General features: G+C 53.3%; 10 protein-coding genes across 10 annotated transcripts; 6 read left to right on the top strand and 4 right to left on the bottom strand.

The window, feature by feature from the left end:
* Nucleotides 1-216: 216 nt before the first annotated feature.
* Nucleotides 217-3,609, top strand: BU26DRAFT_115888 (aminopeptidase-like protein). Its single transcript, XM_033819445.1, has 8 exons — nucleotides 217-699; nucleotides 751-1,209; nucleotides 1,261-1,317; nucleotides 1,438-1,478; nucleotides 1,529-1,722; nucleotides 1,773-1,798; nucleotides 1,856-2,586; nucleotides 2,635-3,609. Exons 1-8 carry the CDS (start codon nucleotides 370-372, stop codon nucleotides 3,446-3,448), a joined length of 2,652 nt encoding a protein of 883 aa, XP_033678323.1. The 5' UTR covers nucleotides 217-369; the 3' UTR covers nucleotides 3,449-3,609.
* Nucleotides 3,610-3,639: 30 nt separating this feature from the next.
* On the bottom strand, nucleotides 3,640-5,112 carry BU26DRAFT_543477 (uncharacterized protein). Its single transcript, XM_033831696.1, has 2 exons — nucleotides 4,788-5,112; nucleotides 3,640-4,734 (listed from the first exon to the last, which is right to left on the bottom strand). The coding sequence occupies exons 1-2, from the start codon at nucleotides 5,079-5,081 to the stop codon at nucleotides 3,712-3,714; spliced, it is 1,317 nt and encodes a 438-aa protein (XP_033678322.1). The 5' UTR covers nucleotides 5,082-5,112; the 3' UTR covers nucleotides 3,640-3,711.
* A 958-nt stretch (nucleotides 5,113-6,070) lies between these two features.
* On the top strand, nucleotides 6,071-6,545 carry BU26DRAFT_534292 (autophagy-like protein 8; the record flags this gene model as incomplete). The annotated part of the gene is made up of 3 exons (XM_033831210.1): nucleotides 6,071-6,160; nucleotides 6,220-6,452; nucleotides 6,509-6,545. The coding sequence occupies 3 exons, from the start codon at nucleotides 6,071-6,073 to the stop codon at nucleotides 6,543-6,545; spliced, it is 360 nt and encodes a 119-aa protein (XP_033678321.1).
* A 676-nt stretch (nucleotides 6,546-7,221) lies between these two features.
* Nucleotides 7,222-8,156, top strand: BU26DRAFT_523653 (uncharacterized protein). The gene is made up of 2 exons (XM_033830095.1): nucleotides 7,222-7,570; nucleotides 7,667-8,156. Exons 1-2 carry the CDS (start codon nucleotides 7,545-7,547, stop codon nucleotides 7,821-7,823), a joined length of 183 nt encoding a protein of 60 aa, XP_033678320.1. The 5' UTR covers nucleotides 7,222-7,544; the 3' UTR covers nucleotides 7,824-8,156.
* Nucleotides 8,157-10,291: 2,135 nt separating this feature from the next.
* Nucleotides 10,292-12,702, bottom strand: BU26DRAFT_581439 (cysteine proteinase; the record flags this gene model as incomplete). Its single annotated transcript, XM_033834491.1, has 3 exons — nucleotides 10,292-10,408; nucleotides 10,888-12,561; nucleotides 12,619-12,702. The coding sequence occupies 3 exons, from the start codon at nucleotides 12,700-12,702 to the stop codon at nucleotides 10,292-10,294; spliced, it is 1,875 nt and encodes a 624-aa protein (XP_033678319.1).
* A 616-nt stretch (nucleotides 12,703-13,318) lies between these two features.
* On the bottom strand, nucleotides 13,319-14,502 carry BU26DRAFT_609383 (uncharacterized protein; the record flags this gene model as incomplete). Its single annotated transcript, XM_033835919.1, has 2 exons — nucleotides 13,319-14,009; nucleotides 14,075-14,502. The coding sequence occupies 2 exons, from the start codon at nucleotides 14,500-14,502 to the stop codon at nucleotides 13,319-13,321; spliced, it is 1,119 nt and encodes a 372-aa protein (XP_033678318.1).
* A 1,265-nt stretch (nucleotides 14,503-15,767) lies between these two features.
* Nucleotides 15,768-16,676, top strand: BU26DRAFT_570014 (S-adenosyl-L-methionine-dependent methyltransferase; the record flags this gene model as incomplete). The annotated part of the gene is made up of 3 exons (XM_033833959.1): nucleotides 15,768-15,866; nucleotides 15,927-16,072; nucleotides 16,130-16,676. The coding sequence occupies 3 exons, from the start codon at nucleotides 15,768-15,770 to the stop codon at nucleotides 16,674-16,676; spliced, it is 792 nt and encodes a 263-aa protein (XP_033678317.1).
* BU26DRAFT_523652 (Abi-domain-containing protein) lies at nucleotides 16,653-18,177 on the bottom strand. The gene is made up of 4 exons (XM_033830094.1): nucleotides 17,996-18,177; nucleotides 17,815-17,861; nucleotides 17,325-17,705; nucleotides 16,653-17,274 (listed from the first exon to the last, which is right to left on the bottom strand). Exons 1-4 carry the CDS (start codon nucleotides 18,069-18,071, stop codon nucleotides 16,744-16,746), a joined length of 1,035 nt encoding a protein of 344 aa, XP_033678316.1. The 5' UTR covers nucleotides 18,072-18,177; the 3' UTR covers nucleotides 16,653-16,743.
* Nucleotides 18,178-19,050: 873 nt separating this feature from the next.
* On the top strand, nucleotides 19,051-21,378 carry BU26DRAFT_437302 (uncharacterized protein; the record flags this gene model as incomplete). Its single annotated transcript, XM_033824228.1, has 4 exons — nucleotides 19,051-20,555; nucleotides 20,611-21,023; nucleotides 21,091-21,290; nucleotides 21,343-21,378. 4 exons carry the CDS (start codon nucleotides 19,051-19,053, stop codon nucleotides 21,376-21,378), a joined length of 2,154 nt encoding a protein of 717 aa, XP_033678315.1.
* A 775-nt stretch (nucleotides 21,379-22,153) lies between these two features.
* Nucleotides 22,154-23,676, top strand: BU26DRAFT_523650 (eukaryotic translation initiation factor-like protein 6). The gene is made up of 5 exons (XM_033830093.1): nucleotides 22,154-22,473; nucleotides 22,543-22,614; nucleotides 22,702-22,788; nucleotides 22,873-23,297; nucleotides 23,355-23,676. The coding sequence occupies exons 1-5, from the start codon at nucleotides 22,439-22,441 to the stop codon at nucleotides 23,474-23,476; spliced, it is 741 nt and encodes a 246-aa protein (XP_033678314.1). The 5' UTR covers nucleotides 22,154-22,438; the 3' UTR covers nucleotides 23,477-23,676.
* The last annotated feature ends 41 nt before the right edge of the window (nucleotides 23,677-23,717 follow it).

Raw genomic sequence — 23,717 nt, 5'->3', positions numbered from 1 at the left:
TTCTCGACCCGAGCTCTGGACAAAGCTTCTCGCCCGACCAGCTCCGTGTTTTCTGTCAACATACACTCGCGCAAACAAACAGAGCTGCATTCCCAGAGCTCGAGAGCTCACCCCACGTGCGCAATTCCGTTCCAGGCCTACCAGAGCAGCGGTCGGAGCTACAACTTTTGGAAGGCAGATTAGATCTTGTTCTTCGGAGGCCAACAGTAGCTTTATCGCCATGGCGTCAGATAGAGATATTCTCCCAAGCTGGTCAGTTAGAGCGTCCCGTCACACAGCAGCACCAGCAGCATCTTGGGCAAAGATATAGGCCCCGTCATGACTCACAGCTGCCATTGATCTTCCCATAGTAGATGGCGTGCGCCATTGATGCATGCGCTAATAGGGATGAACAGGATCAAGCCTTGGCATTACAACATCTCCCTCCACGACCTCGAATTCGGCGGAAACTTCACTTATCAGGGAACTGTGACCATCCATACCGATATCGAGAAGGACGATGGATTCAATGACGTTATCCTCAATTCTCATCAGCTCAAGGTCCATAGCGCGGAGCTCAAGACGGAGAGGGCTGTGAACGAGGCCAAGGACATTACGTACGACGAGAAGCGCCAGCGTGTGACGTTTGACTTTGGGGAGAAGATTGAATACTCTGGCGAGGCTGTCCTTACACTGAAGTTCCAGGGTACCATCAACAACGTATGCTAGATGCGACGACGCAGACGCGAGGAATTGCTGAGAACAGTATAGATCATGGCTGGCTTCTACCGCTCCAAGTACAAGCCGAAGGGCGAAGTCCCTGCTTCCGTGGCCAAGGACGATGAGTTCCACTACATGTTCAGCACTCAGTTCGAATCCTGCGATGCCCGCCGAGCCTTCCCCTGCTTCGACGAACCGAACCTGAAGGCGACCTTCGACGTAGAAATCGAAATCCCAAAAGACCAGGTAGCACTCAGCAACGTGCCAGAGAAGGAGACAAAGCCGAGCAAGAAGGAGGGATTCCATACCGTGGTCTTCAAGCGTTCCCCGGTCATGTCGACATACCTTCTCGCGTGGGCTATTGGAGACTTCGAATATGTTGAGGCGTTCACGAAGCGCAAGTATAACGGCAAGAGCTTGCCCGTGAGGGTATACACTACTCGCGGACTGAAGGATCAGGGTCGGTTCGCCTTGGAGAATTGTCATCAGATCGTCGACTATTTCTCGGAGGTACGGAGAATGCTTCTAGCGACGTGGGGGATCCTCTAACCGTCCCTCCAGGTGTTCCAGATCGACTACCCGCTTCCCAAGGTCGACCTGTTGGCTGTTCACGAGTTTGTAAGTGACTCCCTTTTCCAAACACTCCTTTTCGTGCGATGAATGGTGCTAATTCGTTAGCCAATCATACGTACACCCTTCCTTACTTCCCTGTGCATGTAACTGACCGATGTTTCCTAGTCACACGGCGCCATGGAGAACTGGGGTCTCATCACATATCGGTCAGTCGCCCCACATCAGCAACACTCCAATACATCTAACCTCGTCCTAGGACCACCGCCGTGCTCTTCGACGAGAAGACGTCCGCAGACAGCTATCGGAATCGTGTAGCTTACGTCGTGGCCCACGAACTCGCTCATCAGTGGTTCGGTAACCTGGTCACTATGGATTGGTGGAGCGAGCTCTGGCTCAACGAAGGCTTCGCCACTTGGGTTGGCTGGTTCGCCATCGACCATCTATACCCTGGTATGTACTGTTAGCTTGGTCACGAGGATCTTCATTGACGGACATTGTAGATTGGAACGTTTGGGGACAGTTTGTTGTACGTTCAAAATCCCGAGGTAGTTTGACTCCTGCATGCTAACCACCCTTTCCAAAGACTGAATCTGTCCAAACAGCCTTCCAACTGGACGCTCTACGATTCTCTCACCCCATCGAGGTTCCCGTCTATGATGGCCTCGAAGTTGACCAGATCTTCGATCATATCAGCTATCTCAAGGGAAGCTCGGTGATTCGCATGTTGAGTTCCCACATCGGCGAGAAGACCTTTCTGCAGGGTGTGGCGGACTATCTCAAGGCTCACCAGTACACGAACGCTACCACCAACGATCTCTGGTCGGCACTCAGCAAGGCATCAGGCCAGGATGTTAACAGCTTCATGGATAACTGGATTCGCAAGATTGGATTCCCAGTAGTCACTGTTGCTGAAGAGCCTGGTCAAATCGGTCTTCGTCAACAACGCTTCCTGCTTGCGGGTGATGCCAAGCCCGAGGAGGATGAGACTGTCTGGTGGATTCCACTCGGACTGCACTCTGGGTCTTCCGCTAATGCCGCATCACTTCACAAAGTCAATGCGTTGACGCAGAAGGAGGATACGGTTCGGGAAGTGGACGACACATTCTATCAGCTGAACAAGAACCTCACGGGCTTCTATAGGACAAATTACCCACCAGAGCGCCTAAGGAAACTCGGAGAAGCCCGAGAGCACTTGACCGTTCAGGACAAGATTGGGCTTGTTGGGGACGCCTACGCGAACGCCATCGCTGGCTACGGTTCGACACCTGGTCTCTTGGCACTTGTAGAACGTTTCCAGGACGAGACAAACTACTTGTGAGTGTCACGCACCTTCCTGCCTGGGTTGCGCTAACGGGCATATAGAGTCTGGTCACAGATCGTCACGAACCTGGGCAATGTTCGCAATGTATTCTCCGGCACCGAGGATATCAGCGATGCTTTGAAGAAGTACGAGTTGAAGCTGGTCACTCCAGCAGCAGAGAAGGTCGGTTGGGAGTTCAAGCAAGGCGAAGGCTTCCTGATCGGCCAACTGCGCGCTCTACTAATAAATATTGCTGGCGTCCTCGGCCACAAGGGAATCGTCGAAGAAGCCTTGCGACGCTTCGACCTCTACGTGTCTGGCGAGGATAAGTCCGCGATCAACCCGTCCCTCCGTTTGGCAGTCTTCTCGATCGCCGTCAAAGAGCGTGGCGAGTCTGCGTTCAAGGCCATCCAGAATGAGTATTCGACCACTACATCCATCGACGGCAAGGAGATCTGTCTTCGTTCTCTCGGCCGTGTGCAGACCCCCGAGCTCGCACAAGAATTCCTCTCCTTCATCTTCTCGGACAAGGTCGCCATGCAAGACAAGCACTCTGGCACCATTGCGCTCTCCAGCAACGCCAAGGTGCGCATCGAAGTGTGGAAGTTCGTCCGTGATAACTGGGATAGCCATGTCCACCCTACGCTCTCAGGTAACATGGTGGTGCTGGAGCGCTTCCTCCGCTTTGGACTGAACAAGTTTGCGGATGATAAGATCGCGGATGAGATTGCGGCCTTCTTCAAGGACAAGGATACCAGGGGCTATAACAAGGGTCTGGATGTTATCGACGATACCATCCGTAGTCATGCGAAGTATAGGAGCAGGGATGAGAGTGTGGTGCGGGAGTGGTTGAAGGCAAATGGGTATATTCAGTGACTTCGGGCTGGACTGTAGTCGGTGAGGAGCCGACAAGAGCCGGCTAAGGCTGAGGGACCATTGAGACGAGATCTTCCCTCCAACGATATAGCACTAAAAGTCAAATATCAAGATATGTGTAGCATATGGGCGATGTGAAAATACCCTTTCAGAGACAGATTCGCAGGTTTGACGCTGGTCATAAACTCAAAGTCCGAGAGCCCTCTATGCTAGAACGTTATATTCACTTTTCGAGCTTTTCATATACATGTAATGGTACATATTTACACCCACTCCTTGGGGCTCTTGAGCACCTCCAATAGCCTCTCTTCTCTGCTTCCCTTCTCTGGCGCATGCATGTACTGCCACCTCGCCGTGAGCGGCAGACTCATCAAAATACTCTCCACCCTCGCACCGGGCGTATTCAATCCAAACGCAGTCCCGCGATCGTGCACAAGATTGAACTCGACGTACCGCCCTCTCCGCAGCTGCTGCCATTGCTTCTGCGCCTCTGTGAACGGCATGCCCTTCCTTCTATTAATGATCGGGATGTACGAGGGCAGGAAGGCGGACAAGCAGTCCTGCACGAAGGCGAAGAGCTGCTCCTGGTCCTTTTCCGCGTCATCAAGGTCGTCGAAGAAGATGCCGCCTACGCCGCGCGTCTCGCCGCGGTGCTTGTTGTTGAAATACTCGTCGCACCACTTCTTGAAGCGCGGATAGTAGGCTCGGTCGTGCTTGTCGCAGGCCGCCTTGATCGTCTTGTGGAAGTGGATTGCGTCTTCGTTGAAGAGGTAGCAGGGCGTCAGGTCGCAGCCGCCGCCGTACCACCAGGCGTTTGTGTTCCCCTTCTCGTCGGCGGTCTCGAAGTAGCGGTAGTTGAGGTGGACGGTCGGCGCCATGGGGTTCGAGGGGTGTAGGACCATGGACAGGCCGGCGGCGAAGAATTCGAGGCTGTCGACGGCGGGGTCCAGCGCTTTGTGGTTGGCGCGCATCTTCTGGATGGCGGGGCGCGGGAGCCGGCCGTATACTACTGATGTGTTTACTCCGGCCTTCTCGAAGACATTGCCCTCTTGGAGCACGCAGGATATGCCGCCGCCACCCTCGGGGCGCTGCCAGGTGTCGATCTGGAATTTCTTCCCATCTACCTTTTCTAGTTCGGCTACGATCTGCTTCTGGTGCTGCTTGATGAATTGCTCCATGCGGAGGCGCATGGGCGAGTGCTCGGAGATGCCGTTTTCGCGCTTGGAGAGGGCATCTTTCTCCGCGATGGTGGGGGGCTCGGTGTACGTTTTGCGCTCATCTGTGTACTGTGGGGAGAATTAGGTTTCGGGACTGGGAAGTGTGAGAAAGAAGAGCGCACCATGGAGTATATTATAGCGCCAATGAAGGGCACCATCAGAAGTCGTATCCTGTTCGGCCATTTGCTGGGCTTCGGGTCCCGCCACTCCTCCAATGGATTCGCTTTGGCCTTCGGAGGACCCTCTGACATGCATCGCCGCGATCCTGCGATCTGTCTGGAATAAAAGAAGGTCGGCCCCAGTCTCAGTCTACGGGGATTGAAAAAATTTGGGTGCAACTTCCCCGGTGGCGCATAGCTCTGGGGGAGCTCGAGAGCTCGAACGAGGCGGGCTGAGGAGGGTCTGGGGAGCGGCATGGCGGAGCAATTGGTGGCCGGATTGAACAGGAGGTTATGATGGGAGCATTGGGGGAGGTCAAAAAAGACCAGCGAGAGAAAATGTTGTCTTTTACAGAGTAATTCCGCGGGTAAGATTTGTGGAAAGTCGTCGGAGCATCACACCATGGTGGAAGCATGCAAGGTACCGATAGGTCCGGTGTTGGGTGGAGGCAAACGGTGCAAACAAGTCCGCACTCCGCTGATGTAATGTATTCTGCTTGTGTAATGTATTCCACGTGGAAGACAGCTGGGCATGAAAGGAGACGTCCGTTGCTGGGATCCCTAGGTAGACAATCGCTTTGATGAAGCAATATCAAACGGGAAACTCATGCGTGCTCGAGCTAGGACGGAGTAGTATGTCGTGGATGCGTCTGTCTCGGTCCTTGGACCAAGCACGCAAACGCTGATGCCTGCAAACCAACGCCACATATCTACAGCTTCACAGAGCCTCATCAGAGGCGTACTACATCCAGAGAGAAGTATAGCAATATCTCAGCATCGTATATATGATGAGTCAATAGGCGGTCGGCGGTCACCCCAGGTCATGAGGAGCTGAGCGAGTGACTTGCGAGGCTCGGGGCTGGGGTCAGCACAGCCATACAAAGAAGAGTCACTCGTCGCTGCGTCGAGACAAAGGGCGGTGCCAGGGGAGCGACGAAGCGCTGTCTGGAAGGCTGTTCACCTCTGAAGCGCGGCTTGTCTTGCTCTGTGAATGTTCCACAGTTCACGGCCGTCAAGCGCAGCCCAACGGCCGGCGGTCGCACGGGTGACTAAGCGATTTCGCACGCGGCGCCCCGCCTTCTCTTGCTGGTGCCTACATTAAGTCCCTCTCACCGCTGCGAACCCTCCCTCCTACATTAACCTCCACCGCCACTCTCTCACGCCCGCACCACTCTCAGAGTCAGGCTTCTCCAGCTTTTATCTCACAACCACTTTCGACACACGCACATCCACAGCAGCCCGCCAAGATGCGCTCCAAGTTCAAGGACGAGCACCCGTTCGAGAAGCGCAAGGCCGAAGCTGAGCGCATCCGCCAGAAGTACAACGACCGCATCCCGGTACGTCTGCCCGCGCGACCGCTACGAGATCCAAGTGCAGCTTGCTGACAGCGCGACAGGTCATCTGCGAGAAGGTCGAGAAGTCGGATATCGCGACTATCGACAAGAAGAAATATCTCGTCCCCGCAGATCTCACCGTGGGCCAGTTCGTCTACGTCATCCGCAAGCGAATTAAGCTTTCGCCGGAGAAGGCCATCTTCATCTTCGTCGATGAGGTGCTGCCGCCGACCGCCGCGCTCATGAGCTCGATATACGAGGAGCACAAGGACGAGGATGGCTTCCTCTACATCACGTATGTCGCACTCACCCCCAAAGCTCCGCAGAACGGTTTCGCTGACTTTATCGCAGGTACTCGGGCGAGAACACCTTCGGCGAGACGAACTAGAGACGTCGACCGTTCCCGGCATTCCTTTCCATGATATTCTTTCGGTATCGAGGGGCGTGGGGAACACAACGGGCGTTCTGGTTATTTGCGGTACTTTTTCAATGAGAAATACAACACAGTTTCCATGTTATTCTAGCATTTGCGCGACTGAGGAGGGGTGAGCGAGCTGCGAGTGTCTTTGGGCCCAGCATAGGCAAGCAATATCTGGGTCTGGGGAGGCTACAGGCTCTACGGGTTGCTGTCACGATGTCTGACGGACGGGCAAGGCACCAGCATCCAGACAGACAACGGGCTTTTGAAATAGATAGCTATGGCCTGAAGGGGTTAATTTCTCTTGTCTTCTTTGCCTGCGTTGCTCTGTACTTTTGATCACTTTGACCTACCTAGCTCAAACGAACCGGACATGCTCCGAGAACCTCCTTTCCCCTACTGCACTTGGTGAAGCATGTCCGCGAGGTACCTTGGGTATCTACTGACCGCCCAGCATGACTTGCGGCTCAGTCGGGCCCTGAAACCATGACGCCATAGGGCAAGCTGACCGGACAAGTCATCCGCGAATGCTCGCTGTCCCCACCTCCTGTGTGGCAGAAAGGCATAGAATCTAATTTGTCAGTCAACAGGAAATGAATGGGACGGCTGTGGTGCTGTCTCAGCGCCGCTGCGTGTACCTGCGTGTGCCCGCACCGCCATCGTGGGGTTAAGCTCCCCAGCCCTACCCGGAAGCGACCGGCCTCGGCTGGTTTGGTGGGCGGCGGGAGGCCGATCGGGGCGTGCGCGAGCTTGAGCTTCGAGAAAGTTTATCTTATCCACACTGCAACCACCGCCCCAGACTTACAGAGCAGAACAGCCGCGTCAGGCGTTACATGATCTTAAGCTTTTGACTGCCTGCAGAGCGGCGAATTCGCATCTGAGCGAGCTCCAAATAGCATCCCGCCCGCCGATCACACCCTTCTGAAGCTTTCATTCACAGCTACCTTACTTCCACCACGGCACACTAACATGGCGTCCCGCTACATCATCTCAAGGTCAGTTACCAGTAACAACACTCTTCTCCCTACTCTACTCTATGCTCGCTCGCTACGCTATCTAAATAGAAGCTAATTGCCATGCTTTACGCACAGACGCCTCGATCCGCTGTTTGCCCTCTCTATCGGCGTCGGCGCGGCCGCGACGCGCATCAACCGCGAGGAGAAGGAGAAGGGGAGGGGTACGGCGGAGACGGTTGAGGTTTTCAAGAGGAGGTGGAATGTTATGTGGGAGGAGAAGGTGGGGAAATGAAGGGGGAAGAGGAGGTGTAGGGCGCGCAGTGGGGGTGGGGGATGGTGGAGTTATGGTATGATACCCTGGGCTGGAATTGAGGAATATAGAGAGGAGAGGAGAGGAGAGGGCGATAAGAAAGAGGGGAGAGAAGGGATAGGATACCCAGTCCGAGGGCGACGAATCGATGTGTGGTCAGTTACTCTGTTTGCCAGTTCAACCAAAACACCGCCATTTCGAGAACCCGTCAATGAACTCCAATCCACCGTTCCATATCCATGCCATGTGCTTTCGACACGGAGCTTTCCGCCTTTACACTTAGCCTCCTTTCTAATACGCCAATCCAGTGAAAGGGGTTTCGCGAGCTAATTCGCGATAATGAGTAATTACTTGATAAGTAATAACTTCTTACTTAGAGCTTAGTTGTAAGTAAGCTCTAAGTTAACTTATCTGACTTACTATCTACGCTAAGTGATTACTCGCGCTTATTGCCACAAGTTAATTTATTTAGATAATCTCCCCCATCACTGCGCCAATCGAAGGCAAGCCAGGTTTGGTTGAGCTCTGGTGGCGTTCTGCAATCTATTCCTACTCGCTAAGAAAAGAAACAGGCTCAGCTATACTTCATCTCTTGAGTTTCGCTGTAGCCTTCTCAACTTCATCTCACCAGCACAATGGCCAGGAAATGGTGCCGTTACGATTGCTCTGACTTTCCGGATACTCTACAACCCTATCCGGATATCTCAGGCATTGGAGTTAGTCTTCTAAATCTCGGGAGCCTCTTCTATGTATTCTTAACTCAGAGCAGGTTTCACTCGGTTATACCATTACCGCCGGCCTCGCCTTGGTCGTTGTTGTAATTTTCTACCTGAAGGCCTATGAACCGGATGTAGGACCCTATCATGATCCTACAAAGCAAGATAATATCCCGGATGATGAGAGCTTCTCACCGAACCCAATCGATGTACACGTCCTCGAAAACAGGAGACGAAAACGAAAGAATACTGGGCGGCATATGAGTCAGCGAGCCCGCCATGTTCATCGAGGACTCACTAAGGTGATCTTTTACAAAGCGCGCTTTCGGTCGCCGAACAACATATCTAACAAATCTAGGCGATGCTCGTTATGGCGGATCTCCAACTGCTAAATGGACTCTCGATACTTGTGAGCGGATATTCACAGCTGCGATGTGGATTAGCAACATACCACTGGCAGAAGCTTCTTTACCTCGCCTGGTTCGCCGGAGTGACCCATATGTCGTGCCTAACATTCCTCCGATCCCAACTATACCATCACAAAATCGGGAGACTCTGGCGGGCAGTTTGTCTGGGCGCTTTGGCCATAATGTTACTCGTAGGTTTTGTGCCTACAGGTCACTACGTCTACGGAACCAGCTGCCAAGAAAACCCCCCAATACGGCCCTCACCCAGCGATTATGCAATCTGTTATCTGGACCACTATGATCTCGGATTGTACTTGGACGAAGGAGACGGAGACCTTTGTCACCGACTTCGCAAAAAGGACTTAAGAGCGAGTCGGCAATATATGGTTATATCCGTACTTCTACTCAGCCTTGGAACGGTATTTCGCCTACTCCGTCTTTTCAAGCCCCCAAGTAACATCCTGTCGCGTCTGCAAACTCGTTCGGGTCGCCAATTTATTCGGGCATTGAGCGTACTTCATGCTTGGACAAAGAGGGAGTCGTTGTCATCTCGCCTCGCAAACCATTTCTTCTATCGCCCATTGCTAGCTTTCTACCTTACGTGGCGTACACTAACAGATTTCTGGACGTCAATGATGTTTGAGGTGAGTGCGCCTCGGTGTTCCTAACCAGTTTTCCGAACTAAGCAACGCGCGAAGGTCTGGTGGCTGCTCATAAGCTTCATGTGGGGTGTGAGCAGGTTATGGTATATCGGGCGTCTAGACGTCGATATAGAGGACGAGGAAGCTCGAGAGTGGACCTATGGCCAAGTCATGCCACTTGTGCTCCTCGCTGCACCTTTAATATCGATAATAGAGAGTTGTTTCACGGGTGAGCTCTTCCTATTCCCCCTTGTCGCGTGCCATGTCTGCTAAGCACCCTCGATATGCATTTAGAATCAGTGGAGGGAAGTCAAGGAATAGTGGCTCAATACGTAGAACTCCAAAGCACGACGCTGCTTCATAACCTTGCTGGGGCCACAGCCATTGCAGCAGAGGCTGATGGATCCCAGCCATGTATTGACGACCCCGGCCGCGACTACTATAAGGCGCCGTGGATGGACAGTTTCATCAATTTCATTCTGGTAACCTTTCTCTACGGTAACGTCATCCTACTTACAATTTCACTCAAGTTCGTAGAGCCGGCTTTGTACCTCTCGCCACATACCCACTTCTGGAACTTTCTGCCGTTTGGCTGTTTCTTCTCGCTTTACTCCTTTGTTCTATTTTCCATCGTCTTCGAGAGATATGCACAGGAGTCTCGGTCCATGAAGGCTCTCAGGCGATTTTTAGTCGTCTTTTTCTGTATTGGGACTATAGTCATATTTCTCCTCATACCCTCGGTCTCCACCGAAGGTCTCGCTCACCTCAGGATTGTTACGATCATCGGGCTGGTAGTTTATGTTCTGGGATACGTTTCACACTCGTCGTTTCTAGTTTTCTATCGGACGGGTGATACGGTTCCTTGAAGCAATGTAAGTAATAGAAGGTCCTCTTCAAATTACGCTCGCATGGTGCTCTAGGCTTGGGAGAAGTCAAACTGTGGATGAGGGAAGGTACCGAGGCCAGAATACATTGGGCTGAACAGCTAAAATTCAGATGAGAATAGGAGCGACATTCTGGCGCACACGGAGCCGCTGACAGGAGCACATAACGGATGACTGGCTTCGAGCTTCTCTCACGAAAGCTCATCCAGCTGACACTAGTGTAGATACACATCGCGAAACGCATCGAGAAGGCATGGAAAGAGAAGTAACACAATCCATTATAGGAAAGTAGTAATAATACACTAACATCGCAATGAAACCACTAACAAAAAAGAACTAGCCCAGAACCCCCAAAGTTCACCAAAAACTCAAACTCAAAATTTCATCCTCCCTCGAACCTCCATATCTTCCAACTTCCTCTCCTTATCCGTCAACGGCTGCCGCAGATACGTCATGACATACACCTGATAGCCTCTTCGCATGAACGAAATCGTCGGCCGCTGCGGGTTTTCTAGCAGCTGCTGGTTCGTGATCCGCGTGACGGTGGCGTCAGAGATGCGGAAGAAGTTCTCTGTTTTGACGTTGGCGGGCTTGAGGCAGCCGCCGGAGCGCTTCGTCGTTGGGAGCTCCTTGACTTCTTGTTCGTCTTCGGGACCGGGTCGCTGACCTCGGACGGCGGCGATGTAGTGGCCGTAGGAGGATGGCTTTCGTTTGGTGGGTTTGGTGGGCTTGATGGGTTCCTCGTCTTCGCTTTCGCTTTCGGCTTCGCTTTCGGCTTCGTCGCTTTGGACTTGATCTTCGTCATTGTCTTTTTCGAGAGGTAGTTCAGGTGGTAAGTCGTCTCCGAATTCTTCTTCAGCGGTGCGCGTTTTGGGGGTGTCGAAGGTTTCGAAATCCCAGGTTGCGTCCACGTCTCCCAGTAAGCCTTCAGGCTCATCTGAAAGAGGCGATTCGGAGGATCGCCTTTGGAGGGATTCTTCCTCTTCGTCATCGGAGACCATCTCGGTATCTGTGAGTTGCTCTTCCTCCTCTGCTTTTTCTTCCTCTTCGTCATCAGCAACCTCATCATCATCAAGCACGCTCGTCTCATCGTCCTCTTCCTCTACTTCAGACTCCTGGTCATTCTCATCAACTTCCACAGCCTCGCCCCTCGGCTTCTTTATCTCCTCCTCCTTTTCCTCAGGCTTGTCCACCTCTTCAATCTCATCTTCATGATCCCGATGTCCGCCCTGGCCTCCATGCGCAATAACACTGCTCAGCTTATATCTCAGCGGCAGTTCCTTGTTCAGCTGGTTCTGCGTCAAACCCAGATCCTCGGGAATCTGCAGCGGCTGGTACTTCTTCGTCGGATGCCACTGTTCGTCGAAGTCGAAGATGCGCACAGCCACCTTCAAAACCTGCGGCGCGGCTTCGATTTCGGTAACGCGTGTATGCGGCACATTTTGCGCGCCGCAGAGCGAGCAGTTCACCGTCACATCTTCGCGGAAGTAGTGGTCCAGCACGTCCTGGATGCTGTGTTGGGTGGGGTTGATGGGCTCCGCGATGCCCCAGCTAGAGGTTCGCGGGCTGGGGCGCGATTGATTGCATGCGTGGCACCGAAGTGTTACGTAGTTGTCGAGTTGGTACAAGGCTCGATGCTCTTCGTTCCAGACGTCCTTTCCCGGCTGGCTCATCTGGCTGAGGATCCACTCGTAGAATTCGTTCGCGTCCGCATACTGTCCGTAGGTGAAGTCGCCGCTGGCAGAATCTGCTGCGGCCGCGCGTCCGATCTGCCTGGCACGCTCGTCCTTGCCGATTGCTTGGTAGGGGTTCTGCGGGCCCCAGTAGCGCTCTACGAGGCCGCGGAGGCGGCAGAGAGTGCAGCCTGCGGGGTCGTGGGTTCTGGTTGCTGTGGGTCTGTGGCCGCGGATCCAGTTCAGGAAGATGGGCTGGTGGAAGAGTGCTTGGTAGACGGCGTTCTGGTAGCAGCGCCAGCCTCCGTTGTTGACGATGCCTCTTGAGAGGCGGTTACGGCGCTGTGCGGCATTGGGGCGGAGTCGGAGTGGTAGCCATTTCTTCTGGATGCGGGAGGACTGTGGAGTTTGTTAGCAGGGCCCTGGAGTAACTCAGGGGATGGTGGATGGACTTACGAAGCGGTCTCGATCAGCTTGCATTTCCGTCTTTAGGGCATTGAGTGAGCCGCCGGATCTCAGGCCTGGTCTGCGGTTCGCCATGTTGAGAACAATAAGTGCTTGAAATTGGCTCTGCTATGTGTAAAGTGGATTGAGAAAGCTATGCAGACCTGCTGCAGAACACGAGAAAGGACGGGGAGAAACGATAAGGCTGTGGAAAGTTTGACGCGCAGTCTAAAGAGAGGACGGCAGCAAAAGATAGACTGAGGCAGAAGACAATGGCATTCATTCAGATCACAAAGACTAATTGCTACACTCTATTGTTCTATTTTCATGCTGGACTTCTTTATACCGAAGACGCAAACAATAGGTATTATGCGCCATTGTTCGAATAGAGATGGAGTGAAAGCTTGGAAGCGAGGCTTTTTCCGCATCAACGAATTTGCGATGTGAAGTAAAATGACACTTACCTTTTCAGCGCGAAGGGCAAGAATATGATAACTAACACGAATTCTGAGGAAATAGCTGAGGAAATAGAGACAAATAGAAAGGAGATTTGACCAAAAGCGATATCTAATTTGCGGACAGAAAATAAAACGGTAATGCAGAATAGAGGTTAGATCTAATCGGGGAATAGAAAGAACATGGAATGCAGCATGCAAGCAATGAAAAATGATCAAACCTATGCTATCTACCAATGCTGTCACGGCGCCAAATCCTACAAATTGAGCGGCCGTGGATTACTCAGTCTCTCATACCACAGCGTAACAGCGTACAAGTAATTTTGATCATTCCGATACCACCCCATCGGATTGACTGTCAGGGGGTCTTGGTCATTGTCCCGACGCGCTTCCTCACTAATATCGTCGTCGTCAATAAGGTACTTCTTATTACCGTAGCACGTAACAGCCGCCAGATAATGTCCATCATTGACGTATTCTCCGTGGTGATAGACCACGCCAATGAGCTTGTAGCGGAGGGGCGTGGTGGTGTTCATTTGGTGTTGGGTTATGTCTATGATGGAGTCGATGGGAACGGGGTCCTGATGCTGGGGACCCATGTTCTTCATCTTGTTGCCGTCGATGTCTTGGTCCTCGTTGCCTTCATCGTCTCTCTCGTGGATGTCAAACTGCACGCGAAGGTACTGCGGAGCGGCTTTGATGCGGCGTTCGATGGTGTGCGTGCGGTCTTGCCCACAGTGAGCGCACGCCATGGTCACTTCATAGTTGCAGGCATCCCAGATGGCGTGGTCTATAGTGTCGCCTGGTTGCCTGGGGGTCGGCCACACATTCTCGATGCCTATTGTCGGGGTAGCTGGCTGGGTATTTCTGGCGTGGCATTTACAGCGGCTCGTATTTTGGGATTCGAGCATGAAGAGGGCATTGTATTGGTCGATGCGATTGGTGTTTCTGTGAGGTTGTTAGCACCATACTTTTTTTTCAGTAATCCGGGAATGATGAGGAAGAAGGCTTACGTCCGGGGAATCGTCTCTTCCATATGCCCCAATACCATCTTCAAGAAGTCATCTGCATACTGCAGAGCATCTCTTCTGTCAATCGCCAACTGTCTGTTTAGTGCAGAAGCGGTTGCTGCAACATGGGGAGCGTACCAGCGCTTAGCTAACCGATGAATAGGCATCATTGGCTGTTGACCAGCGTCAAAAGGATTCGGAGTCCCGTCTGCCGCAAGATCTACTTGGCCCCAGTAATCACTCACCAAGTCCTTCATCAGGCAAGACACACAGCCTATAGCGGTAGCCGGGACGATAGCATTCGCCGGATTCGGAGGCTGCATGTCAAGGTGGTTTGGATCGCAGGGCCAGTCTATCAGTCCATGTGCATTGGCTTTCTGATGCTCGTTCAGCCAATTCATGAATTTAGGGAGATGGAGGAGGATCTGCATGGTAGAAAGCTGGTAGCAAGTGTGCGTACCTGCAACGCGTTCGAGGCCTCTGCACCTTTTCTTATTGCGGGTGATTGGCCATCTCTTGCTGATTCTGTTCGCGACGGTGCAGAAGTGCCTTTGGCGGTTGGTTTGTGTCTGTCGCGGACGGGGAGGAGGAACAGCTGGGGCAGGAGCCGGGACACCCGCCGACCTTAATGGGTACCTATGTGCCATGATGGAGTATATCGATCTACAAGAGGCAGCGTGATGAAGGAAGAAAAAGTATCGGTATGCTAACAAGACAATTCCAAAGTAGCAAAACTGAGGAAGGCGTAAGAATAGAATAGTCACTTTTCCTCCTCTTCTCCTCTCCAGTGGTTTGATATGTAATGAGCGAATGCATTGTGCCCTTTGTCCCACCCAGAGCGCAACAATGCCATTGTGTATAGTAGAAACAAAAGATGGAGCTGGGGCATGACTGAATAGGGGAGGGCCTTCAAGCATCGGCCTATCATTGTGGAACGAAACATGCCGGATGGTGAAGTAAGAAGAAACATAAGGAAGGAAACAACAAATTTTGCAGCTTGTCAGAACGGCCTTGGATGCACTCGCACATAGAAAAAAAATAGCCTGGAAATCAGAATACTTATCCTGTCTCTACTCCACCCGCTCCTTCTCTCTCGCATCGTCGTCAGGTGGCGTCTTATGAATCTTCAGCGGGTTCGAGGTCAAGAACCGATTCTACCTTTGCAAGCAGACGTGGTGGTTGATGGCGCAGACGCTCTGCGCTCGGATGGCAGAGCCGCGTGCTTGTTTGCAAGAACAATACAATGTAATCAGTCTCTTGGTGAAGGGCGTTTATCCAAAGTCGTAGCTATTGCGCCAATACCGGAAGCATAGGAATCCGTTTTCGATACTGCTTGTCTCAACTGAACCTGAGAAATCGCCAATGCGAAGGACAAGGTGAGGTGTTGACATTCTCGTCCTCGGTTTAGGCGTGTAGTGGCTAAATTCTTGACTCCGGTTCCCGGCCTCTGCGCTAGGTCATCGGCTTTCTTAGCGGCGCGAAGGAGTCTATAAACAAGGATCTTGTGCAAAGTCATCTGTCTGATCGTGATTCAAAACATGAATAGGAGCCTGTGAAGGAGGCCATCTCTGCTCCTTTCCACGCAGAGGTTCAACCCAACCCCAACCTAGCGTCTTGGCAACCCTCCCATCATTGGCCCACCAAGACTCCACCAAAAACCTCACAACCCTCCCTCCCGCCTCCCATATTCTCGACCATGGCGGAATCAGACACCCAAGGCGCAGACTACGAAGAGCAGCACGTCCACTCCGTCTACGAGCAAATCGCCTCCCATTTCTCCTCCACGCGGTACAAGGTGTGCGTCGCCCCCAAAAAGGGAACATCAACCCTTGTATGACTAACAAACACCCCAAAGCCTTGGCCGATAGTCGAACGCTTCCTACAAGAACTCCCCGACGGCTCTGTAGGCGCGGACGTAGGCTGCGGGAATGGAAAGTATCTCGCCGTCAACCGCAACATCTTCATCGTAGGCTCAGATCGGTATGCCCTCTATCAGATCCTGTGACTATATGTAACATTCGAATTCGTCCACTCTCTGTCTAACCAATCACTCAACAGCTCCACAAATCTCATCAAGATCGCAAAACAGCATCAGCCACATGCCGCAATCGTAGCAGACAGCCTAAGCTTGCCCCATCCAGCGCACAGCTTCGACTTCGCCATTTCGATAGCGGTTATTCACCATTTGTCGACGCCAGCACGACGGGTGGAGGCTGTGAAGGCTGTACTGGATCTATTGCGGCCTCCGTCGGCTGAAGGGAGTAGGGATGGTGGTAAGGCGCTGATCTACGTCTGGGCTCTGGAGCAGAAAGATAGTCGGAGAGGATGGGATGAAGGACACGAGCAGGATGTCATGGTGCCGTGGGTTATGAAGGGGAAGAAAGAGAAGGGATCGAAGAAGGGAAAGGGTCAAGAGGAGAGAGATCAGGTGGTTGAGGAGGGAGCAGTGAAGCAAGCCGAGGATAAGACATTCCTACGGTATTATCACCTGTATAAAAAGGGGGAGTTGGAACGTGATATTGAAGAGGCGGGCGGAGAGGTCGTGCAGGCGGGGTATGAGAAGGATAATTGGTGGGCGGTAGCTGTACTTAAAAGAACGAACTAAGTGGTTTGGAGAGATACCCTAACTTTGGTATAAATATTCTACATTGAATACCAAGCTCGTCCGCGGCTCACTTTTCCCTCAGGATGACCGGCAATGCATGGTTGCTTTCCGTCAATGGAAATAGTTGCCAATAGAATCCCACCGCGCCAGCAACAAGCAGCATGTAGTACGTGGCCGTCCACATAATTCCTTTTGACTGGTAGCGAGGAGCATCATCGTCATCATTCTTATTTCCAGCAACAGGAGGACCAATGGGCTCGCCAGCTTCCACTCCGACTCGACCATATAGTCGCGGAAGGCCCATCCAGTTGCAAAAGGTATGGGCTAGAATGGCCGAGTAGACATTCCCAGTGCGGAGGAAGACGAAGGCGGCGAAGAACCCAAACAGGGATGTGTATGTGAATTGGAAGAGTGAGCGTAGCACGGCGAGGAGCAATGGCGTTTGTGGATGCGTCAAGCGGAACTCGTACAGGTGGTGGATGTGCGCGATGCCGAAGTAGAGCGGCGTCAGGAATATGATCTGCTTGCCCGAGAAGTGAGCGAGCACATGGAGTGGGATGATCAAAGACCGCCAGATTAGCTCTTCGCTGACAGGGCCCTAGAATCCTTCAGTACTGCTCCGATGTGCGGCATGCTCGGTCTACATACCACGACATAGTTCCTGTAGCCTATCCAGCTGCTAAGTACCTGGTATACATGCCTACCTCTTATCCAATCCTTCAAGCCGCCGTCTACAAGGCCACGTTCGAACAAAGGGCCGGCGAACAGGATCGCTACCAGTAGTAGTGTCCTCGCTGTGTCCAGAAGGGAGATGGGCCAGAAGCCAAACAGTTTGAGGATCTCCTGTGCCGATGCATCACCGTATTGATGCAGCACGAAAACGGTCAGGCCAACACTGAGCACGCTCGAAAAGGTAACCGCTCGCACTCGAGCGCGTATCGACGAGGGCGCATCGCGTGTAAGCTGTGGGGAGGGCCGTGTTGCAGGGGACAGATAGAAGGGCACCACGTAGATGAGCGTGAAGACGACCTGCAGCTAGCCGTCAGTGTCGAGTCCATTTTGCTCAATGCACGGCGTACGATAGGGCGAGAGATGGTGGACAGGGCGGACGCGTGAAACGTGAGAGCGCGGGACGCACCGACAGGAGAGCCGCAGCGCTGGGTGAGATGGCCGGCGCTTTCGGGGCTGGTGGCATGTTAGACGTCATGGACTATTCGAGACGAGTGCTGTAGAACGAGCACGCAGAAGTGGAGGCTGGATGCGTCGTGCGGGCGTTTTGAGAGAAAGGGAGACGCGCAGGCCAATGGACGGCGACTTACCGCCTTTGATGTGCTTTTCGTACATGTGCCCCAATGCGCTGAGACGGTCCCTCCAGCCTTTGACAGGCGGCGGCATTGCGTGCGCTCAGACGGCGTAACAGGCCGCACAGCAGCACACGTCGCGAGGCGCGGTGCTATAGTCGGCGGAGAGAAGGCATTGCCGGCTTCTTTATAGCACACCCCGCTCCTGCTCATGCGATTGTTCCAGTTCCGCCGCATTCGCTATCGATAGGCGCCCGCGCCCGGAACATCTGTTCCGCCGCGCATCCGATCCCAGCCATCGATCCCTTCACGCCAGCCGCCCGTTCGAGCGAGGAACCCTTGGCCCCAGAGCACCCCCGTGGACGCGACCCCTGCATCGCTCAGCCCGCGCCCTCACGCCGTGGCCAGCACGCGTCCAGTGACGGCCGCCGGAGGCCGCTCAACGGCCCGTGGCCCAGACGTCAGTGGTCCCTCAAAATTATCTCCTCATTTCCACGCCGCCCACAACGCGTCGCGCGCCCACCGGCCCTCTTTATCGATATTCGATAAGGGGCGCATCGCTGGGATTGAGGGGACGTCCTGGAGCGATCGAAACGCCCACTGGCGGCCGGACCGCACGGGGAATCATCTCCAGATGCCATAGGAAGATCATAAAGACGCAAATTATATCCAAAGAGGATACTCTGCGCAAAACAGGTCGCACAGCTGCCTGAGGCTCGTGCTCGATCCGTGAGCTGGCAATTGGCCTGCACCTGCAGACGCGAGCTGCAGCTGCGAGCCTCTTTCGGCTCGCCTGCGTCCACCGTCTCCTGAGAGTTTTAACAGTCGCTGCCCACTCCCCGTCTCTTCTTTTCCAAAACTTCAAACCTTTAATGCCTTTGCGGCCCATTTGTCACTCTTTTGACCTGTCTGTATAGTTTTTTGTCGCTCCTTGCATCTGACATTTCGTCACATTCCTTATTATTCTTTTTTTATCATATTTCCTACCTGTCTTAATGACCCGTCTCACATATCAGCGGAACGCGTCCACGCACTCTCGGATTTGAGTTCACGACACGACTGCCCACCTCAGCATGTCCTCACCGGACAGGCGCACACCAGCATCATCAGCCTCTCCATCTTCGTCACCGCTTGCGCGCGCTCCAAAGTTCTCTCCGCCGACGACGCGAAATGTTTCTCCCAGAAGGCCTCTCCATGACCGTTCCAACTCGGAAACTAATCAGTACTCCGGCCCAACCATCCGCATTGTCGAGGACCCCGGGACAGATGTCTATTCAAAGACGCCCTTCCCAAGCCAGCCCTCTCAAATATTACCACCTCGTAATGCGCCAGGGTATGCGTTCGAGCGCAGGGGTTCTCGTGTTTCAGATCAGAGCGTCGTCGCCAATGCCGTCGCGAAGATTGAATCAAGCAAGACCCTGGACCCAAAACCCCTGCAACACAAGAAAGCAATCAGACACTCGACGTCAACTCGGGCGTCGGACGCGGACACTTTGGTGGCCTCTTCGTTCTCACCATCATCCAGTCGGTTTTCCCAAGGCAGCACACCCCCGTCCTCGCCGCCGCCTGACTTCTTTACTAAAGAAAGGGGATTGGACGTTCTTGAAGAGGTCCCGTCTCCTCCGCAAAAGTCTACTATTCGGGCTGTCACTCCTTCCATTTCGTCCGGTGCCGACGACCCGCTTGAGGGCCACGCATTAACACCAAGAGCGTCTGCCGCGTCGCTTGCCTCGACCGCATCCGCGGAATCGTCCCCCACCTACGAGGCTGAGCACAAGAGACATTCGTCCAGCGTCAGTCAACCCTCAGGCAAAGGCCACAAATACACCCCGTCGTCTGGATCACACAAGAAGAAGCAGGCTTCATCTACTAATACAGCACCGCGGCGACTTATAGCAAAGGAGTCGACAGAATCATTTGCATATTCTGATACTTCTTATTATAGCGAACGCCCGAGGTCGTCTTCCCACCCTTCACCAACTCTTCATGAAGCGCGTACAGCCACTTTCGCGAGCGGAGTTCGAGTTCACTATCCCGTCGTTCGCGCACCATCAGCCAGTAGCTTATGGGCCGAATCGCAAGACCTCCCGACCATTTCTTCCCGAATGAATAATCGCGCCTCGCAGGTGCATCAGTGGAGCTCGCAGCTTTCGACGATACCATCCGAATCCGAGCGCGGCTCTCGATCAATCGGGCGTGCTTCCCATTCGTTTAGCGCGCGATCGCATTCGCAAGATGACAATGGCATACCGGGGCCGGCCTTTATACCCAGGAGGAGGCAGACAGTGGGGAGCGTTTCGTCTTCGGACAATGTCTCCTCTGAGATGACAGAGTCGTCAGTGGCGATGCCACTTCCTCTGTTCTCCCCCATAACACGGCCCTCCGGCGACGAAAGGGACTCCGATGAGCGCGAGCGCCATGACACCATAACACCTTTGCAATCACCACCACTGCGGATGAAACGGTCGTTCCTGCGGAGGCATGATAGTGATTCGCGATCGACGACGTCATCCCGTCCCAGCTCGTCGCAATCCGACCTCTCCACTTTCATCGCGAACACCATTCCAGCGTGGGCTAGGTATGCTTTTGATAAGCGGTGTTGGTGTGTAGATTAAAGGCTAATAAAGGGGCAGGGTGTATTATCGCCGAGGCGAACGCACGTCTTTGGGCGCTCCGGAGTCGTCAACTGAGTCTTCCGAGAGCATTCGAGTGCCAACGGCGCATAGCGGGCGAACGAATACACCTTCAGAGAGCAACTTTCCGCTGAGCATATACCGACCGCGCAATCGGCCGCACCAACGAATATCCCAGCCGGACACGGTATCAATATCTGACGGCCCATTCGAGCAGGAGATCTACGTAATTGGGCCTGCTAGACGGCCTCTGGCGGAACCATTCACTCCCCACCTCCGGCCAGACCGGCGGAGTCAAGCCCGGCTTAGCGCTTGGAAAGCACCCTCTTTTGACGATTCCCTGGGCTCGATGCTCTTCAGTCGTCAAAACCGGCAGATCCTGTTGTTCTGTTTGGGCTTTATTTTCCCCCTCGGTAAGCTCTTACCCGGTTACCTGCGCATAACCCCGATCTTTGTACTCCATACTAACGCTTATACTAGCATGGATGATTGCGTCGTTCCTGCCATTACCCCCTGACCCGGATCTAGTGCAAGAGCCAACACCCAGCCAAATGGACCTTGAGCGCCAACTTGCACAAGAGCTTGGGCCTGTAGAGGACAAGACCTTTCGGAAAGCCATGTGGTGGCGCAATTTAAATCGAATTATGTCCGGAATTGGGACACTCCTCATCGGAGTGATTGTAAGTCCGGGATGTCTCCGTGCACTCTACCCCATGCTAACCATACCGTTAGATCGCTTTAGCCGTGCTTGCCTCCAAGATGTCATAAGCCTTGGATACTATTGCCCTTGGGGTTCCCCATACGACAGCAACCACTTTGCATCTCGTTCTCCGTCATCTACCACTATCCGCAAACCACCACATCCACACGAGATTCCTTTTCTAATGCCTATTCACGACCATGACCATGCCACTTATGTCCTTTAATCATGTATTTCTTACCACCCACGTATCACGATTTGATGCACTCTACGATGGACTTCCCTTCGTTCCGAGTCTCTCCCGTGTTACGCAGTCTTGTACAAATTTTCCCTTGTTTCGATAGCACGGTGGCATGCGCGTTCCGAGCGATTTGAGCTGCATAGCATAGCTTAGCGGGCGTTTTCATTTCTAGATCTATGTCTTGTACAAGACTGGGTTTCCCCTTTGAATTTGGACACCCGGATATCAGAGCGAGCCAGGATGGTTCAGCCAGGTTGGAAAAGGGCAGAGCGCCATGAGCGCACGCCCTCCTAGTGTTAGTCTTTAATGACGGTAGGATCTTGTAATTGTAGCTATGCCCGTCGAGCTTACGACTGAGGCGCAAAATCAAACGATTGCCTTCTCAAGACACCATATTCCTTGAAGAGCGAGTCGAGTTGCGACACGGTAGGGCGCAAGAGTTAAGATTGGCATGGCTCGTGAGCTCATGCATGGTGCCGAGAAGATGCCCCAAGCGCGAGGCTCTAACCGCGTGGCTTGGACTTGGAAAGAGGGCTGTCTCAGGCTTCTAGAAGCGATGCCGAGGAGCGCGCAAACAGCCACCGAAGCCGCGCCACGAAACTCGATGACTTACCAGTGAACAGTCATAGTGCGGATACTCGGTGACTGGATTTGTGCCTGAGGCTGTGGCGGAGCCGACGCAGTCACGATGAGTCGAATCCACGGATGGCGCTAGTCTCGAGCGGGATGATGTCGCCGCTCATAAAAGCTCCCCGCTTCACACAACTTTTTGCGCCCACAAACAACTGCTTCTCCACAGCCCGCTACCACCACCTTTCTCTCTCAAGCCCTCCTCGCAACCCTTACAAACAGAAGCATATATCACTACTCGCGGAGACCCAAGCATCATGGCGGTCCGCGCACAGTTCGAGAATTCCAACGAGTAAGCTTGCCCCCGCCATCCAGGCACTGTTACTACATGACGCGGGAATGCTAATGCTGGAGCCTGCAGAGTTGGTGTCTTTGCGACTCTTACGAATGCGTATGCGATTGTTGCAGTAGGAGCTTCGGAGAACTTTTACAGGTGCGTTTACCACCGCCCCGCCTTGAGCGGGTTGCGAAGATGCGATTTTGTCCAGGTGATATAGTTACTGACATGGTTGCGCGACAGTGTCTTTGAAGCGGAACTCCAAGACGTCATACCGATTTGCCATGCTACGATAGCAGGCACTAGAATAGTGGGACGGTTGACAGCTGGGTAAGTACTAGGAAGCTTTTATGGCTGCTGTTGCGGTGCTACATCCATTACCCTTAAATGATCATAGGCTAACCCGCATTCCAGCAACAAGAAGGGCCTCCTAGTCCCCACCACAACCACCGACCAAGAACTCCAGCACCTCCGCAATTCAATACCCGACGCCGTCAAAATCCAGCGAATAGAAGAGAGGTTATCGGCCCTGGGCAACGTGATATGTTGCAACGACCACGTCGCCCTCGTGCACCCAGACATCGAGAGAGAAACCGAGGAGATAATAGCAGATGTGCTGGGCGTGGAGGTCTTCCGGCAGACGATTGCGGATAACGTGCTTACGGGCTCTTATATGGCGCTGAGCAATCAGGGCGGCATCGTGCACCCGAAGACTTCGATTCAGGATCAAGATGAGCTGTCGAGCTTGCTGCAGGTGCCACTTGTGGCGGGAAGCGTGAACCGGGGGAGCGCGGTGGTGGGCGCGGGAATGGTGGTTAATGACTGGATGGCAGTAACTGGTACGTTCAAGGCAACACAGGATGAATATGGAGAGTAAGCTGACGCCTCAATCTTAGGTCTCGATACTACAGCCACGGAGCTCTCTGTCGTCGAATCCGTCTTCCGGCTCGGCGAGGGCAACGGCCCCAGTGCGATTAACACGACCCACAAAGATGCGATGGTTGAATCCTTCTACTAAATCAGATCTCTCAGCACAGCAATATCGGTACAGGATATCTCCCCGCTATATGGTTCTCCAGCGGATAGAGAGGCTCGGCGCACGGCGCCCGGAGAAAAAGGAGCTGGAAAAACTGGATGCATGTGGAAATCCATGGCCCTTCTGATGTAGAAAATGCAAGATACCATGATCGCAAAAGCCTTCCTATGCATAAATGGGACATGGTTCTCTCTATAAATTCATCGTGAACTTCGTAGATTGT

Source organism: Trematosphaeria pertusa (genome assembly GCF_010094035.1).
Source record: "Trematosphaeria pertusa strain CBS 122368 unplaced genomic scaffold BU26scaffold_17, whole genome shotgun sequence".
In the NCBI taxonomy this organism is placed as follows: domain Eukaryota; kingdom Fungi; phylum Ascomycota; class Dothideomycetes; order Pleosporales; family Trematosphaeriaceae; genus Trematosphaeria; species Trematosphaeria pertusa.
This window is presented reverse-complemented; position numbering and strand designations above follow the sequence as displayed.